The 18,029-nt window shown below is 53.7% G+C and overlaps 1 protein-coding gene across 6 annotated transcripts in view; it reads right to left on the bottom strand.

Moving 5' to 3' along the window:
• The window catches only part of Adamts7 (ADAM metallopeptidase with thrombospondin type 1 motif 7), a 37,314-nt gene that overhangs the window by 5,701 nt on the left and 13,584 nt on the right, over window positions 1–18,029 (bottom strand). For 2 of the 6 annotated variants that reach the window (XM_021206376.1, XM_029543384.1), the window contains exons 5-19: window positions 17,267–17,350; window positions 16,863–16,987; window positions 15,260–15,409; window positions 13,962–14,108; window positions 8,800–8,944; window positions 8,178–8,270; window positions 7,683–7,828; window positions 6,348–6,517; window positions 5,984–6,117; window positions 4,672–4,792; window positions 3,361–3,605; window positions 2,953–3,088; window positions 2,489–2,615; window positions 1,864–2,077; window positions 183–1,559 (exon numbers count right to left, since the gene is read on the bottom strand). In XM_021206376.1, coding sequence (XP_021062035.1) covers window positions 183–1,559; window positions 1,864–2,077; window positions 2,489–2,615; window positions 2,953–3,088; window positions 3,361–3,605; window positions 4,672–4,792; window positions 5,984–6,117; window positions 6,348–6,517; window positions 7,683–7,828; window positions 8,178–8,270; window positions 8,800–8,944; window positions 13,962–14,108; window positions 15,260–15,409; window positions 16,863–16,987; window positions 17,267–17,350 — 3,414 coding nt within the window. Of the gene's footprint in view, window positions 1–182; window positions 1,560–1,863; window positions 2,078–2,488; window positions 2,616–2,952; window positions 3,089–3,360; window positions 3,606–4,671; window positions 4,793–5,983; window positions 6,118–6,347; window positions 6,518–7,682; window positions 7,829–8,177; window positions 8,271–8,799; window positions 8,945–13,961; window positions 14,109–15,259; window positions 15,410–16,862; window positions 16,988–17,266; window positions 17,351–18,029 lie in introns of those variants that run through there. The other 4 variants (XM_021206378.1, XM_029543385.1, XM_021206377.1 and 1 more) reach the window with 4 other exon arrangements.

Below are 18,029 nucleotides of genomic sequence, written 5' to 3'. Positions count from 1 at the left end.
GAGCTGAGATAATACTCTTCCTGCTTTGTGGAGCCTCAGCCCGTCATGGCTGTCAGTTGACTCATCCCGGGAACCGTTACACCGCTCTCCAAGGATGAACAGGGCTGTGACTTGCTATGCTCAAAACTGAGTGGCAGGGTCCTGCTCACATGTTCCCACCATCCCTGCTCTACACAACTCACCTGGCTCCAGTTTCCTACTTGCCAGCTGGCATTCTTGGCAGGCAGTGCATCTGCGGGGGCAGCATCCTCCTCTAGGCTGGGCTGCAAAGGCTGGACCTCGGGGCCCTTGCTACTGTTAGTTTGAGTCTCCTGAGCTGGTGTAGGCAGCAACCCAGGGCTCTGGGTTCCCTCAGGGTTAGGAGTCTGTGGCTGGCCCGATGGTCCTGGGCTCCTTGGGTCAGTTGGTACTGTCAAAAGCAAAGTCCCAGGCATTGTCAGAGTTTTTCGGTGCTGTGAGCTCAGTTCTAGGGTTGAAAAGGTAGGAGTCCCTGGTTCAAGAGGGCTGTCCCTGCCCCAGATGCCTGGCACAGTGACCATGGGAAGAAGTGGAGGAGAAGCCACCTCCACAGTGGACGGCAGCTCACCGTGTCCGGGCTTCAGGTCAGCCTCTAGCACAGGGTCCCAGGCCGCATTCCATCCTGTGAACACCTCCACCACTTCAGGAGTTGGAGAAGCTTGGGTACGACTGATGGAGGGTGGAGAGGGCTGTGTGGGGATAAGACTTTGGGGCAGGGCAGGGGATGGATGACCCAAGGGGTTACCATCTGTAGAAAGCTTGTTCCTATCAGACCATGGAGTGGATGGCGGGCTCTGCTCATCTTCTTTCACTAGCAACTCATCAGGGTTTTCAGGGGCAACAGGTGTCATCATATCATCAACTGAAGCAGGGGGCCAGGGCAAGCTGGGGAACCCAAGTTCAGGGGCCCCGATGGGAGTATCTTCCTCAGTCAAGAAATTGGCCAAGGGGTTGGTGAAGGTCTGCTCTAATACTGGTGGGGAATGGGTAGCCTCCGTGAGTAAGGGGCTAGGAGACCAAGACCCCTGAATGTCCACTTCCTCGGCTCCAAGCGTCCCTGCAGTAGGCACTGGGGTATCTGAGGGGGATTCAGTGGGTCTGATGTGAGGTGGTGCTGTCCAACCCCCAATGTCAGCCAGGTCTGGATGGGGTTCTTCAAAGGACCCATAGGACAGGTCTTCGTGGAAGTTAATGAAATTGTAGTCATAATAGAAATCATCCACAAACACGGGCCCTGGCGGGTCCGGTTCCCGGTCCTCCTCATCAATAGCATTGCTGATGCTGACCGGCTTGGGTGAGGATGCTGGGGAAGGTCGTGGGGCCAGCTGCTTCGGGATGAAGTCAACCTCATTGAAGAGCTCGGGGCTGGAGGAACCGCTTCCAGAGGCACCTGTGTCCACTATGTACATGGGATACTGGCAGGGTTGCAGAAAACAAAAGGTCTCAGTTATTGGTCGCTCAGCTTCCTCACAGGGGACATCAGTGTTGTTGATGCAGAGGACACTTCGTTGCCGAATGCCAGCTCCACATGTCACAGAGCACTGCAAAGGAGGTCACAGCTCAGGCCAAGATGAGGCTTCTGGGAAAGCTGGGGCATGGTGGCAGAGCCTGCCCGCTGCTGGTGTCTTAGTGACAGAAGTCTCAGACAGCCCTCTATGGCTATGCTCGGCTCAAGATGATAGCTTATGGTCATAGCATGCCAGTGAATCCCTGACCCCCAAGGCTCTGAGAACAGTGTTGTCCCAGGAATGCCCCCCAGGCTCCCTCCCACTTCAGGTACCAAACAGTAAGGATTCCGGGCACTGGTAGTACCAGAGGCAGGTCCCCTTTCACTTCTACACTTACCTGAGACCAGTTCCCCACACCCCAGGTGGAAGGACAGATTACATGATGGTTGCATGGGGTTTCAGCCAGGGGACGGGGAAGATGTTCACAGGCAGATAGCTCAAGGGCACGCTGCTCATCCAGCCCCACACTACGTATGCAGAACACAGCCCGGCGAGAGAGGCCTTCGGGCCCGCAGGATCGGGAACACGGCTGCCACTCCCCTACCCACCACCTGGTAAGGGGCACAGCGGTGACAGGGTGACATTAACACCTATCATGAGCAAGGTTCACGAGCAAAGATGCCCACACCATACATGGCTCCAGGCCAATGGGGTGCAGACAAACCTGAATGGAGGAAAAGGCCCAGCAAACCAAGACCCAAGGTGGTGCCCTGCCTCTGAAGCCCAGTGGCAAAGCCTTCTTCACTCCCACCAACAACCCTTACCCCCTGGGCCTGAACAAGGTATCCAGAGACCCAAAGACAAGTTATCAAGGGCATCTAGGCTGGTGCACTCCAGAAACAAGCTAGGTCCATGGACTTGGGAAAAGAAGCCACCCTCTCTTCTCCTGAGCTGCCAGGGTGTGCAGAGGCAGGAGCAGGATGCCTAGGAATCGGAGGTCTGGTTGGGGACAGTAAGCTCACCTGGGGGGACAGGGCTCCTCACTGCATTTCCTCTGGCGTTCATCGGGCCGATTTAGAGTGTTACAGTATTCCTCGGCAACAACCCCGGCCTGCCTCTCCATGCAGTATAAGCTCTGCCTCTGCACACCTGGAAACCATGGGGAACTCAGCCTGGGCCCGGCACTAGGATGCCCCAAGAGACATACACACGACCTCTCTGCAGAGACCTCACAAAACAGGGTTCCACCGCCTTTGTCGGGGTGAAGACAGGCCTCCGTGGCCTCCTTTGTCCTCCCAGCCTTCCCTCCATGACACCCTATACTGTAGGTGGCCCACCCTGCTGCTTCTTAGTGGTGGTTAGGCCTTTTAGCTCCGCAAAATGGAAATGAATAACAAGAACCCGCTTCAAAGCCCCGCGGCAGCCAACGCATGTGATCTCACATGAGCAAGCTCAGTAAAGGGGTTCCTCAAGTGTGGAGTCTCACCTGTGCCACAGGTGACCGTGCACTTGCTCCAGGGCCCATAATGCCAGGAGAACTCAGGTGGCCGGACTTGATCATGGCTGTCCCTCTGGATGGTATACTGGTAGTGTACCCCAGGGTTCTTCTCCTGGAACAGCAGCTGGGACAGGCAAATGGGGGCTGGTGAGCACAGGGGCTCTTCTCTGTCTTCCCAGAACCTGCCCCTAGGGTCATCTCCAGTCACCTCTGTGAACTAAGCTATACGGAAGACCTACTCTAGAGATGAGAAAACTGAGACCAAGACTCAGAGACCCCAGCAACTGAGCACAGCTCAGAATCAGATCCTACAGAGCCCTAAGGTTTCCCCCTTGATATCCTACCTTGGGGACCACCCCATTTATTCCTCCCATCCTGGCCCTGAGAGGTAGGCACCTGGATCCAGACAGGCTCACTGGTGGGGCCTGGGGATGTGAGATTCTCCCAGTTGCCCTTCCGTGCATAGGTGAAGGTAGTGCCTGCCACCCGGTAGTCTCCATTCCACTGGATGGTCCAGCCGCCATTGAGGAAGTACTTATCTGGGTCCTCACTCCGCAGGGCCAGGAAGTTGGCAGCCTCGGCCACCTCCTCAATGAGAATCTCTCTGGCACCAGCTGGGATCAGCCCTACATCCACATACCCTATGGGCGGGGGGTTGCACAGTTTGGTGTCTGGGGTTAATCAGTCAGTTGCCCCCCACCTTCTTGTTTGCACTCTCTTCTGTGCTGAAGCCAAAATTCCACCATCAGTTCATTATTCTGAGTCCCCCCCCCAAAAAAAAAATAGGTATTATATCCATTCTGGGTCACCAAGAACTCAGAAAGGGCCCACAGATCCTTCCCCCTGTGGCTCGTGGCCCACCATCACCATCTGGGAAACTGGGAAACTGGGAAACTGAACTGATATTTATCAGTTCAGCCTGATCCATCGTCTCTCCCATCCTGGAAAGCCACTGGGGCCTTTCCTTGCCCCTGGGTAGCCTGACTTCTCTCTTTCCATTAAGCAACACTGCTCTTGGGTGTGTCCGGCACTACTCCATGACATAAGACACTGTTGTTAGACCCACTTTACAGATGAGGAAATGAATCACTGAGGTTAGTTGCTCCGCACAGGGCTCCTACGGGGATACAAGTCAGCCCTAGGAAGAAATGCAAGCTGTGGAGCCCAGCATTATAGCCTCTATACCTGCCTTACACGGGCAGGCTCTACCCGAAAGCTTGCCTCTAGCTAGGATTCTCCTCACCCAATCTCTGGAGTCATTCATCACTAGGCTCATTCTCCACCTCCTATGAGAAGCCTTCCCTGACTTCCCAGGTCAAGACCTTCTAGCTTGAAGTTTCCTTCTCTCCCTGAAATATACAGCCTACTGCCTTCGTCACAGTGAAGATTCTGTCACCTGTAAGCTCTTCACCTAGGTGTTCCCCCAGTTAAGTAATATGTGTGACTCAGACCTCAAGCACTGGGGAGGTCTCTGAAACTTCAGAAGACAACATCCCTCGGAAAGGACTACCCACCACTCACAGTCACTTAGAAGAACCCCTAAGAGGACAGGTCTCACTTGTGACAAGGACTCACTGACTGCTGTAAGGATTAGGACCCTGGCCAAACAAGGAGGGCTCTGTCGCTATGTCTAGTCTAGACGAGAACCACAGCGGCAGGCAACAGGACGACGGGCATACATTCACAGCCCAGCAGCCCCGATCATACCCTGGCCTTCTGCCTCCTTGAAGGTCCTGCTCACGGTCTGGCAAGTAGAGCCATCCCCCCGGCACACGCCACAGCGGTCCTCCTCAGCACCAGAGTCAATCACGAAGTCGCAGCCCACATTCTGTAATAGAGAGGGGGCCCTTTGTGCTGGCTGCCAGCCCCCTGCAATGTGCCAGGGCTCAGGAGAGAGACCATAGGAGGAGGTCAAAAGCCTTTGCTTGGGTCCAGTCCCATCACAGTCATCCTGCCTGGTGACTGAGCTCTTTTTCCCCTGAGCCTTAGTTGAAGGGGGAGCATCATTTCATGCCTTAAAAGAGTGTTAAGAACGTCCCAGGAGACAGGAGGCAAGACGTGTCTCTCGCATAAGACTACAGGTAAACGTGGACTCTGGCATGCTGTGGAATTTTTCTAGAAATAGGATTCACTATCAAAAACACTGGGTTAACCCCTCTTTCTTCAGCCTCCTCTAAACCCAGGCCTTTAGTACAGTGGCTTTAAAGGCAAGAAGCAGGGTAAAGAAGGTAGCCGGGGCCCTGGGCCTGGAAGAGCAGCAAGCAGTAGAAATCAGAACTGTTACGAAGCACGGTGCTATCTGCAGGCTCAGAGCCCAGCATACCACCAGGACCAGTCTGCCAACCCCTTCCAGTGAAAGAGGAGGCAGTTGCACGCATCCTAGGCTTGCATGGCTGGAGCTGTATAGGCGGGCACAGTGGGATGAGCGGGAGGAAGCTGGTGGGGACAAAGTGGGTAAGGTGATAGTGACTGCCAAGATGGTGCTTCATCGTCAGAGACAGCCAGGCACAGAGGCTGTATCTTAAAAGTCAGGGGCTCGGATGCAGCCTGGAGAAAGCCAGGTGTACTGGCTAGTTTGTGTCAACTTGACACAGGCTGGAGTTATCACAGAGAGAGGAGCTTCAGTTGGGGAAGTGCCTCCATGAGATCCAGCTGTAAGGCATTTTCTCAATTAGTGATCAAGGGGGAAGGGCCCCTTGTGGGTGGTGCCATCTCTGGGCTGCTAGTCTTGGGTTCTATAAGAGAGCAGGCTGAGCGAGCCAGGGGAGGCAAGCCAGTAAAGAACATCCCTCCATGGCCTCTACATCAGCTCCTGCTTCCTGACCTGCTTGAGTTCCAGTCCTGACTTCCTTGGTGATGAACAGCAGTATGGAAGTGTAAACCCTTTCNTCCCCAACTTGCTTCTTGGTCATGATGTTTGTGCAGGAATAGAAACCCTGACTAAGACACCAGGTAAGCCCTGGTGGTGGGCCCAGGGCCTGCCAGAAGGACTAGGAGAACCTCTTCATCTCCCACATACCTTACAGATGCCATTAAGGCAGATGTCGCGGCTGACACGGCTTTGGTAGCAAGGGGTGCCATCCACCACAGCATCCCTCAGCTTCTCTGTATTGGAGGAGTTGGAGGGCCGGCAGTGCAGCTCACAAGGGTTGTCTGATGGGGGAAGGGGAGGACTCAGGAATGACCGCCAAGAGCAGGCATTACAGAGGCCACCTGGAAGACCTCTGTGTCCTCCATGACACACACACAGACTGAGGAGCTGGGGATGAGCAGCCGTCCCAGACAACAGCAGGGAGCCACCAAGGCCTGAGGGTCCTATGTCACTGCGGTCCATACATCCCCCACCTCTGAGTCTCAACAACCACGTGGGTAGCATAACTCACCGTCGTTGGGCACGGGCACCCATTTATGCAGCTTGCCCTTGTACAGCATGCCATCAAACTGGCTACACTGGGTGTGGCGGAAAGAGGGACGGTCCGGTGGGCAGGCTGGCAGGTTGCAGAGCTGGAACCGCTTCCGCTCCCCCACACAGTACTTGCCTCTGTTCTTAGGCCTGCAAGGAAAGCCATGGGGCTATGAACATGCTATTCATTCCCATGGCAAACAACATCTACATATTCTGCACCCAGAGTCCCCTGCCATCCTCCCCATCATGCTGCTTTGCCCTCGGGGGCTGCCATCTACACCCTCCCTGTCTCCAAGGATCTAAGGACAAGTGGCAGCAAGAAGACCCTTAGGCTCAGCCCAGAGCTGCTGTGTGACCATGAGCAAATGCACTGCCAGGCTCCGGACCTCAGTCTCCTTCTCTCTAAAATGGAGTCGGGATGCCTCTAAGAGGGCTACTAAGTGGCCTTGTGTTGTTAGAATTGTTCCTGGGTGCAGCATGCCCGGGCCAGGTCAAAGGAAGCCTCCAGGCCCCACCCAGAAACTGCCTTGGCTTGACATCTAACCTGTACCCCATCCAAGCCAAGCCAGCCCCACACTGGCTGAGCTGGAGGCAGGGACATGCAGGGGGTAGGGACCACAGGCCTGGTGAAGCACCATCCCTGAGATGTAACTGGCTGTGAATTCCACCTCCCTGGCAGCCAAGCAAAGAAGTTTGCCCAGTGGGGCCAGGCAGCCCCTTGTTTCATTAAATCTCCTAAAATCCCCTTTGCATGAGAAGGCTCTCACCCAAAGCTACAGCCACCCGGCCAGTACTGCCCCGCTCTCTCCGCTGCAGTCAATCTCTGATACAATCTCAGCTTGTACTGGGCGTTTCCCACAGCACAAGGAAGGTTCCGCGCCTTACCCATATTGCCTGATTTTACCCAATGACAACTTGACTAGGATGGCTCTGCTAACACCCATTAGCACCAAACTGAGGCCCAGAGGAGCCGTGGAGAAGGAAGGTGCTTGTGTGGGGATGGAGGACCTAGACCCTAAGCCTCTCTGGTTCTAAGTGTTCACCTCTGCATCCTCCTCCCTGCAGTCACTGCCTTTGCAGCAAGGTCTCAGTGCATCTCCCCAGGCTCTTGGAGAGCACTCCCCTCTTGGCTATCGTGTCAGCTCTGGAGAAAACTTCCAGAACACTTCCTGGGAGTGGCCCGTGGTGGCTTAGACACTGGACTTGGCCATTCTAAGGACAATTCTGAGAGCTGGAGGCTGGAACAGAGGTAGTCTCTGCTGTCAGCTGACTCCATTCGGATCCTCTCTCCCAGCCTGGGCCCCACACTCACACAGGCTGCGTGCACTGTCGTTCAGAACTCCGTACACCCACGCCACAGCTCCTCGAGCAGACAGACCAGGCACTCCAACCGGACCAGCCACCGTCCACCGCCTCGGGCTGGAAGCCCTCAGGGACGCACTCTCCTTTGAGACACCACTACTGAGACATAGGGGGGGCAGACCCCGACACCTGTCAATCATCCTCACCCCATTGAGATCAAAGTGAGCAAGACAGTGTCAAAAGACAGAGGAGGATGGAAGGCGTAAGAGAGAGTTTATGGTCACCCACAACGCAGATGCCATGGTGAAGCTGGGTGAAGAATATGTTGACTGGGCCAGGGTGGGGATTGGAATGGCAATTAGGGCCAGTGAAGGCTGAATGTAATTAAGAACAGCTCAAGATGGTAAGCTAAAATTGACCCCGGGGGAAGTCTAGCTAGGCATGGGCAGAGGAAAGACAGCCTCCCCGACCCCATACTCAGCCAGGCTTGAGGTTTCCCACGCACCTTGTTCTTCCCACAGCTCGTGCCATCCACAGCCGCATCCAGCTTGGAGTGACAGGTGGTTCCCACAGAGCACCATAGTGTGTGGCAGACATCCTGCAAAGAGGCACGTATATTACCCTCAGACTCGTTCCCCAGGGATAGCACCCGCTCTGTCCCTACTGTCCCCCAAGAACACCCCAGACACATTTCCACAGGGACAGCCCATCCTGTGAGTGTGCAAACATGAGACTCCTCTGGCCCCTCCCCCTCGGTCACATGACATCATGGGGCCTTTGAAAAGGGCTGCCCTCCAGGCTGGGTCCGTGTGGACAGCTATCTCCAGCTGGCCTCCTCTCCCAGCCCCAGGCTCTACCTCCTGAAACATTCAAGATAGAAGCTCATGTCATATTTTTACAAGAACCTCTCTGGGACCCTGAAGGGTTGATTTTTTTTTTCCCCCTTCTTCTAAACCAAGTCCAGACCTGGGCCTGTGCCCATCCAAAGCCAGGCCTCAGCCACAAGTCACATTAGGTATTACCATGCCCCTTGAGGGCACACCCCCAAGCCAGGCAGAGTTTCTCTGAGCCTGGCATTGTCAGATTGGTGAGGGCCACCCGCCTATGCCTCTCATGCCCACACTCACGTCCATGTCCTCACAGTAGGCCGAGTGAGGCCCATACTGAAGGCGGCACTGGTGGTTCACATCATACAGGACACCGGGCAGCACCGAGGGAAATGCAATGACATCCTTGGATGGACGGTCATCTAAGCACAGGCCCCACCCACGGCTGGAAGAAAAAAAAAAAAAAAGAGAAGGGAGGATAACTCGAGGTCGGTAAGGCAAGAGTTACAGCCCGAGAGCCATGGGAGAAGTCTGGGTAGAAGAGCCAAGCAGGTAGGTCTTGTGGACCTTGTAAGAAAATGCCAGTCTTCTACCTAGCCAGCAGGTCATGTGACACTAGCCTTCCAAGGTGGCCTTGAAGACCTCTCTCATCTGGCCGGAGCTCCAGCCAGCTGACGAATACCCCACTCCCACAGGCAGGCCTTGACACGTGCCCCACCACAGAGACTCTGGCACCCATCTTCCACAGGCCCAGTCCACCAAATCCTCAAGTGGTCATGCTCTTAGCTCCTGCAGTTCCTGCTGGGACCCTTGGGCCAGGCTCTGGAAATTGTCACACCACAGCTGACACAACAAGAGATCTCTGAGGAAAAGCTACCCAGCCTCCTCACATCCTGACCTGAGGGACCAGCCCTCTGCTTCTTACTGCCCAATCCTTCCTGCCTTCCCCTAGTCAGCATTCCAGGACAGTGACAAGAGAACGGGCCAGCGTGAGCAGGTCCAGCCCATGACCATCACACACTCCTTCCAATGTAGTGCCGCCAACAGGCAAGGAACAAGGGGGCAACAGGGCTCTTGGGAATGGCTTCCCAAGTCCCACCCAACCACCTCTGCCCTGACAGTGAGGTTGCCTGGAAATGGGAGGGTAGGAGGATGTTGCCAGCCTCCTGAGGCTCGTTTTGGTCCTTCTGGTATGGGAGGAGGGTCCAGGGCCCAGAGCCTAAAGAGAATTGAGCCACAGAAACAGGTACCTGGGTCAACCAGGCAGAAAGGACTTGATTGGAAGCAGCAGGGCTAAGATCTGTGGGACACAGTGAGAAATAAGGACAACCCTAAGCCAGGGAGACTTGGGGACAGAAGGTAGCAGGCTAGGGATCCAGGATGAACATGGTCCTGGTAGATGCAGGCAGAAGGAAATGTCCCAGGAAGAAATACGGGAGTAGAATCTGACAGAGGGAGGGAGAGGGGACACTAGTCCCTTGTGACACTGTGCCAACTTCCTGCGGGGAAGGGTCCCCGATGGGCTTGATGCTGGACAGCTAGAGAGATTGTAGCCTACCTCTCTAATTGGCTGAGGGTGTTATGTGGCCTCCTCTGTGAATCATCACATCCTCATGTCTAAGGGGCGGGTCCCAAGCTATACAAGTACCCACAGCAGTCTCCGCTCGGGGAAGGTTACAGGAGCAGCTGGCAGCTGGCCTTTCCTGGCCTTAGGCTACCACCCTCTCTGGACCTTCACATCCTCGTGTGTAGGAGACTGACCCCAAGCTACAGAAGTACCATCAGCAGAGTCTGCTTGGGAAAAGTCAGAGGGGTGGCCGTTCCTTCCTCTGGCTGGCTCACTGCCAGGCTCTTCACACAGCCGGACACACGCCAAGGTCCCCACACCCATCAGCTGTCCCTTCAAAGCTCTTCCTTGTGCTAATTATGGCAGGGCTGGGTCACCCCCCATAGGGTCGGAATAGACAAGGGGTGACTCGAGTAGGAGGCCTTACTGCCACCTGGATAGGGCGAAGAGCTGTGTGCCACTTTCACTCCCTCGTCAGCTGTCTTAGACTAGCAGACTCCATTTCACCATTGCCACGCCCTGATCCTTCACCCTGTCAGGTTCCCTAGGTCCTGCCTCTGCTCAGCTTCCCCTATACCCAGCTTCCTCTCCCACCTAGCTTCAGTGTCAGCTCAAAAAGCCCTCAGAAGCCGGGCGTGGTGGCGCACACCTTTAATCCCAGAACTCGGGAGGCAGAGGCAGGCGGATTTCTGAGTTCGATGCCAGCCTGGTCTACAAAGTGAGCTCCAGGACAGCCAGGGCTACACAGAGAAACCCTGTCTCGAAAAAACAAAAAAAACAAAAACAAACAAACAAACAAAAAGCCCTCAGACTGTGTCCCTGACTCTAAGAGAGCCTCCTCTGTCCCTCTACACATACCGATAGCACACACACACACCCCAAACTGCTGCTATGCACTTGTCACCTTGAGTTATTATGCTCTCCTCTTTGCATGGTGAAAACCTGCAGATTCTATATGTGACCCAGCAAGGGCAAGCCATGTCTCAGTCTACTGGCTCAAGAAGCAGATATTTCCTGGGAACGGAGGGGTGTGGTCACCTAGGGATGGTGGGTGGTCTGTACATTGTGCTAAGAGTTCCCCAAGCTGTGGAAACACTGCTGTACCTCCCAGTCAGCTCCCACTCCTTCAGATCCCCACCCTATTGGGCAGAAACTATCTCCTGTCCCGCTCCAGCAAGGAGCTCGTGGATGGAAGATAGGACAGCCACTCTGCCTGTTGTGGAGGGTCCCTCTGACTTCCCCTCCTCCTGGACTTTGCTCTCCTTGCCTGTCACTCACAGAGCAGAGAAGTGTGCCCTGACCTGGGGTGCGCAACTCTCTCTCTCTCTCTCTCTCTCTCTCTCTCTCTCTCTCTCTCTCTCTCAAGCACCTTCAGGTAGTGGGTCCCATTTCCATCTGCAATGCAGGCCTCATGCCCTCTCCTCCTACCCTCGACCCAGGCCCCTGGCCAAGGCTCTCATACATTCCAGCAGCTAAAAGAACACAGAGACGTGCCTGTTCAGCTGTCTGTCCCAGAGCCAGGGTGCTGGGTGGCACGCTGGGTGGGGCAGCTGGGAACAAGCCCTGCGGGTGTTTCAGGGTCCCCACTCTTCTGATTTCCCAAGCAATCTCATTCCCTGCCCCTCTTTGGGGGAGACTCACCTCCTCCCCAACCCCGGGCTACTTCTCTGGTTCAAGTTCACGAGGTCAACCACTTGGTAACTGCAGAAATAGTAATAGCAACCACAGCCACGTACTAACTGCGTATTGTGTGTCAGGCACTGGGCTAAGCATGCCTTTCTCGGTTAATCCTCACAGCAAACACTGAGGTTGTCCATCGTGATCAAGCCACTTTTGGAGGCTTAAGGGCTAATGTAACTCATCTGCCAACACGAGGCGACTGGGCCAGTGTCCAGGTTTTAGTCACCAAACTGAGCTTTCAGTTTCCAGTTGTCACCCCTCACATAAACCCCTCTTCCAGGGGAGACCGGTGCCCATGCTCTCACTGGTGCACAAGTCCCAGCATGCATCAGGCTACCACCGTGCACGGGCTTGCAGAGAATCATAGCACACTGAGCAGGCCTATCTCTACTGAAGCTTTTCTACCCTGACATTTGAGGAATAAACAAAACATAACTCTGCCCGGGGAAGAGGGGAAGAGGGAAAGCGATGACAGCAGATGAGAGATGTTGATGGAATTCTGGAAGCTGGAAAACAGATGGCCAATCGGTAGCTGACTTGGGAAAGTGACAGAAGTTGAGCGCTAAGGCCTGTGAGGAGAGCTGATGGGGAAGCAGAACACCTGGAGATGCGGGATCTCAGAGCGCCTCAGCTATCTGGGGCCAGCAGAGCTAATATGAAGGTTTCTACTGCAAAGACCCAGGAGGATCTAACTAGCCTAGGAACCCCAGTCACAGGCAAAGGCCCACCACAGTGGAGGATCCTACAGAGAAAGGGACACTAAGAGTTTGCACAGTGAAGGCTGGGACACCATCCAGCCCTGCCCTATCAGATATGACAGACAACAGCAGACAAATGTGACACTCTCCCAGCAGAGTAGCGTCTTCTCTGGGTATCCTGAGTCACTCAGAAACATGAAGGCAGTTTCTAGCGTTTAACGATGCTCCCACTTCCAACCCACAGAACAGACGCACCCCAGTGAGCTCCTCATTGGCGACTCAGAAAGACATAGCCAAAGCTATAGATCTCCCAATAGGAAGCTGTTCTCCCCTCTACATTCCGTGTGTGAAAAGCTGACTTTGGCATCTGAAATAAAACTGGCACCAAGGAATGGACATGGAGCAAAGTTTCCACGCTCAGGGCCCTGGTCTGGGCTAAGTCAAAGTGCATGGTAGACTGTGTGCTAACAAGATGGTTAGGTGTCCCCTGAGGTGGCTCAGCAGGTTAAGTGGCTTCCTATCTGGCTGCACACAGTTATCCTCTGACCTCCATACATGCACTGTGGCATGCAAGCTCTCTCCCTCTCCCTCTCCCCCTCCCCCTCCCCCTCCCCTTCCCCCTCTCTCTCTCCCTCTCCCTCTCATGCGCATGTGCACACTGATAAATTCTAAAGAGAGAGAGTATGAAGTGTCTTAACTTTAAAAAAGAAGAGGAGGAAGAGGAGTTGGGGGGGGGGGTTGATTTAAGACCAGGGAGATGGCTCAGCAGGTAAAGGCCCTTGCATGACAACCTGAATTAGATCCCCAGAGCACACCTGATGTACCTAGAAAACCAATGCCCATAAGCTATCCTCTGACCTCCTCCACACATGCACCACAATAATTAAATAAGTGTAAAAAAATAAATAAATAAAAGAATTTAGATTTAAACTTTTTTCTTAATTAGAACATTCAGTGGGAATATAAACTAGCTCAACAAGGAAGGATGGAGAGATGGCCCAGCAGTTAAAAAGCAGCGCTGACTGGTCTTCCAGAAGACCCAGGTTCAATTCCAGGCACCCACATGGCAGTCACAACCCAAGTTTCGGGGCTTTGAGGCCCTCCCACAGACAATGCATGAAGGCAAAACACCAATGCACATTAGAATAAAGTTTTAAAACCGGCTCAACGAAGTAAGAAATGAAGGAAAAGCCTTCTACTTTTGCTTCTGTCTTTGCTTGCTCTCACTGGGCCGGGAAGCTGGTCACCAATTCTCCAGTGTCTCCCTGCATCTTCCGGACTCCATACACTCCTAGCTCGCCCTGTTTGCAGTGGTCTCACCTTCCTCCCCCAGCTGGGGACCCCTGAGCTCCTGCCCATCCTCCAAGCCACAGCATGGGTGCACTGTCCAACAGGACCCTTGAGGCACCACATCTACCAAGTGCCCCCCCACCCCCACATCGCACTCCCTGGCTCTGCATCCCACCACGGGACAAGGACAGCAGACACAGGGCCCGGCCACCAGGCCCAGGACTTACTCGAGGAACCTGGTGATGTACTCGCGGCTGCAGCGGGACCAGGTGAGCGGAATGCCTCTGTCATACAGGAGCTGTGGAGACATGATGAAAGGCCGTTTCCCAATGGATTCACAGTCATTGCCGGTGCCGTCATGCTGAATGCCAAAACTGCGTGAGAGCACAGGCCCCAGGGGCAGGTGAGCAGTGGGACGCCCCCCAGGCCTCCTTCCCATGGAGGCCTGCAAGGGGTACAGTCCCAATTCCCAATTCTCTGTCACCCAATGGCTGCGTGACCTTGAGAAAGCCACATGCTGTCCCTGAGCCTCCGTTTCCCTAATCCAGAATATGGGGGTGACAGCAGTATTCTCTGGGTTTCCTATCTACATGGACCAGGGCTGAGCCTGAAATGAACCTGGTTTGAGACCCTCCTAGCCACATCCTTGTACCCAGAGCTAGCCAAGAATGGCAATCCAGGAGACACGGATGGAAGTCTATTGCTGGAAGTCTATTTCGACCCTACAACCTCACTGGCCCCAAGGTGACCTCAGGCTGTGAACTTGAGTTAAGAGGTCCCCAGAAAGTCTCAAGAGGTCATCCTTGGGAATGGCTCAAGGAAACGTTCCCGGGCACCAGCTATGAGCCAGGAATCATTCCTACTGCTAATTCACTCGGTCCTCATCGCCTCAGAGAGCCTCGGAGAGGCTGTAGAGCCTGCCAGAGTAACACAGGCAGGGGGACTGAAGTCACCAACACAGGCATGGCTGACACCCAGTCCAAACTCTCTGGCCCACAGAGCTCTCTGGGAGCCTGCCAATGAAGCTTCAGCACAATCCTATTCACCCGCTCGCCAACCGCTGCACAGGTGGTAAAGGGCACAGGGCACAGGGCACAGGCAGGGGTGGCAGCACTGTGCCTAGCCTCCTCTGTCTATGTGGAGCCCACAGAGGCCCAGAAAGGACATGACACTTGCCCAGGGTCACAGAGCAGGCAGGAATAGAAGCAAGTGACAGGAGTAAAAGGCGCCAGCACCGAGGGCAAGGAAGGTGGCCAAGGCTCCACACACTGACCGGCCGTCCCCACTCCTGCCACGTGACACGCTACAGATAGGTCTCGGTGATGCCCCAGCAGGCCTCTCTCCCACTCATATGGGAACAGCCTTGTCGAGGAACTGAGACGATGCTGGGGCTTTGTGGTTGGAACTGACATCTCACACTGTTTTCCTCCCTCAGGTTTCATGACCCAGGAGCCATGCTGGCTGGTACCCAAGAGTGAAAAGGTAAAGTCGGGTTCCTAACCGGAGGTGAGGGAAGGTGAGTTACCTGTGTCCTAGCTCATGGGCCACAGTGAAGGCCAGTGGCATGCCAGTATCCTCACTGACACTACAGCTGAGCTGAGGGTGGCACAAGCCAGACACGTGAGACAGGCCCAGGGTTTCGCAGGGCTGATTCATGGATGCACACAAATCCTTCCTGCAAAGAAAGAAGTGGTCACAAGCTGGCTCAGCCCAATGCCAAGAGGGCAGGGAGAAGGCCAGGCCACCCCAGACCGGGCAGCTAGGGTGTCATTTCTCCTCACTCTGACATCAGACCCACATATGGTCATTTGAAAAAGCAGGTGCCTTTGTTCACATACAACCTTCCCGACACTCACTGGAACCTGAGAAGGGAATACGTGCCTAGAACAAACTTTGGTCCCCTTCTAGCTGCCCCAGCCCAGTAAAGGGAAGATAACTTCAGGTGGAACTCAAAAACACAGTCTGAGCCAGAGATAGCTCAACGGTGAAGGCACAGAGGCCAGCCTGATGTCCTGAGTTAGGTCCCTGGAAACTACATGATCGGAGGCAAGAAACGATGCCTGCAAGTTATCCTCTGACCTCCATACATGTGCTGTGGCATGCATGTGTGCATACACACAGATACACACAAGTACATAAATAAAACATTTAAAAGTTGAGGGAAAAATAAAATAAAGCCCCAGAAGGTAGGAGAGAGGGAGAAAACTGTCACTGAGAACAAATGACATGTGACATGAGAGTGATTGGAAGGCCAGTGCTCTAGAATGGAATCTTGGCCACCAACCTAAACAACTGAATAGCACAACACTGTACATATACCATAAACACCACACATATACCACATACATCACATATACATATACAGTCCACAAACATACAGTACATATACCACACATCATTCATCCCTCCCACACACACCACACACACTCAACTACACATACACACACATGCATGCACATATACGCACACACTCACACACCACATACACATACACCATACATACAATATATATATACACAGATGCATACACACACTCACATACTACATACATACACACAAGTGCACACATACATATACACACATGAAAACACACATACACACACACCACACACACACACACATACACTTACACTATACACACATACACCATACACACGTACACTATACACACATACACCATACACACTCACACTATACACACATACACCATACACACTCACACTATACACACATACACCAAACACACTCACACTATACACACATACACCATACACACTCACACTATACACACATACACCATACACACTCACACTACACACACATTCACCATACATGCTCACATACATGCACAAATACACACACACACACACACACACCACACACTACATACACACACATGCACACACACATACACATATACTCAGACTCCCAGACACGCAGAACCAGTGAGTCCTGAGCACACCTTTGGGTTACACCTCTGTCCACTTCCTGCTTGAGTTATCCAAACACCACTGGACAAGGCATGACCATGGAGAGCCTGGGTGGCTGCAAAATGGATCTGCATTGCTTATGACAACAGCATAAGAACCCGCTATTCTAAGGCGCTCCCACCCTTCCTGGTGAGGTACCTGGTGAGCAGGATGGCAGTGTCATGGTGCTGGGGGTGGTCATCCCCCTTTATGTTGATGTTCTTCTGCCACCTACAGAAGTTCTTCAGAGTCTCTTCGGCATGGTGTGTGATCTTCAAGTCCTTCTGCATGGGGGGAGAATGGTGGCTCAGGACTCATGGAGCTCTGGGGAATAAGCCCAGTCTGCTCCCACACCAAGACAGGAGATTCAAGGGACAGACTGACCAGGCCACCCAACCTCCACCTCTCTGGCTACAGCTGGACAAAGACTGTCTCAAGGACAAGAAGTGTCAGAGGACACTGTCAAGGCCCAGGAGGCCTCTGCTTGTCCTTCCTAGGGCACTCAAGGCATAGAGCAGGAGAGCTTCCTGTTGGGGACAGCTTGGGACTATGTGACCTCTCACCTCCTCATCTTCCAGTATGATAAGGCGCACAATGCTGATGTGAATGGGGTTCCCAATGCTTGGATCATTAAAGAGTCCAGCCACCTATCCAAGAGAGACAGGGGAGGGGAATCAGGTTACAACTAGGATATAGGAAATGGAACCCAGTGCCCACCCCAGCCACCAGGGACCATGCACATCTGATCACACACACATGATCACATAGGGGAGGGCATACCAGCTGCACACATTACTGCGGACATGTATGCACTCGTGCCTGCACATCTCCATACCTGCACTCACATTGCCCCAACCCAGCAGTGACAGATCACATACAAAATCCTTCCAGGTTGTTTCCTAGGGCTCTGGCCTATTCTGGGCAATAGCTTGAGATCTACTCTGAAATATTGACCCCATCCAACCCCTCCACAAAGCCAACAGCAGCCCAGATCTCTGGATGACAGCTGCTTAACATGAGGCTCTGATTCTTCTCTTTCTCTCCTGGGGAAGCCAAGACCAGTCTTCCCAAGGAGTAGACATGAATGTATCCTGAGAGCCAAGGTGGGGACAGGTGCATAGATAGATAGATAGATAGATAGATAGATAGATAGATAGATAGATAGATAGATAGATAGATAGATAGAGTGGGGGAGAGGGGGGTGGGAGAGGGACAGCTTGGGTAGGGATGTGTGCATGTGTGTGGACGTCAGAGGGTCGACCTTGGATACTATGCCTTAGAAATGATCTTGTTTGTTTAATTTGATCTTTTTTTTGGGGGGGGGGG

Source organism: Mus pahari, chromosome 10 (genome assembly GCF_900095145.1).
Source record: "Mus pahari chromosome 10, PAHARI_EIJ_v1.1, whole genome shotgun sequence".
NCBI classification, from domain to species: domain Eukaryota; kingdom Metazoa; phylum Chordata; class Mammalia; order Rodentia; family Muridae; genus Mus; species Mus pahari.
Note: the sequence above shows the minus strand (reverse complement) of the source record. Positions and strands in the feature narration are given on the sequence as shown.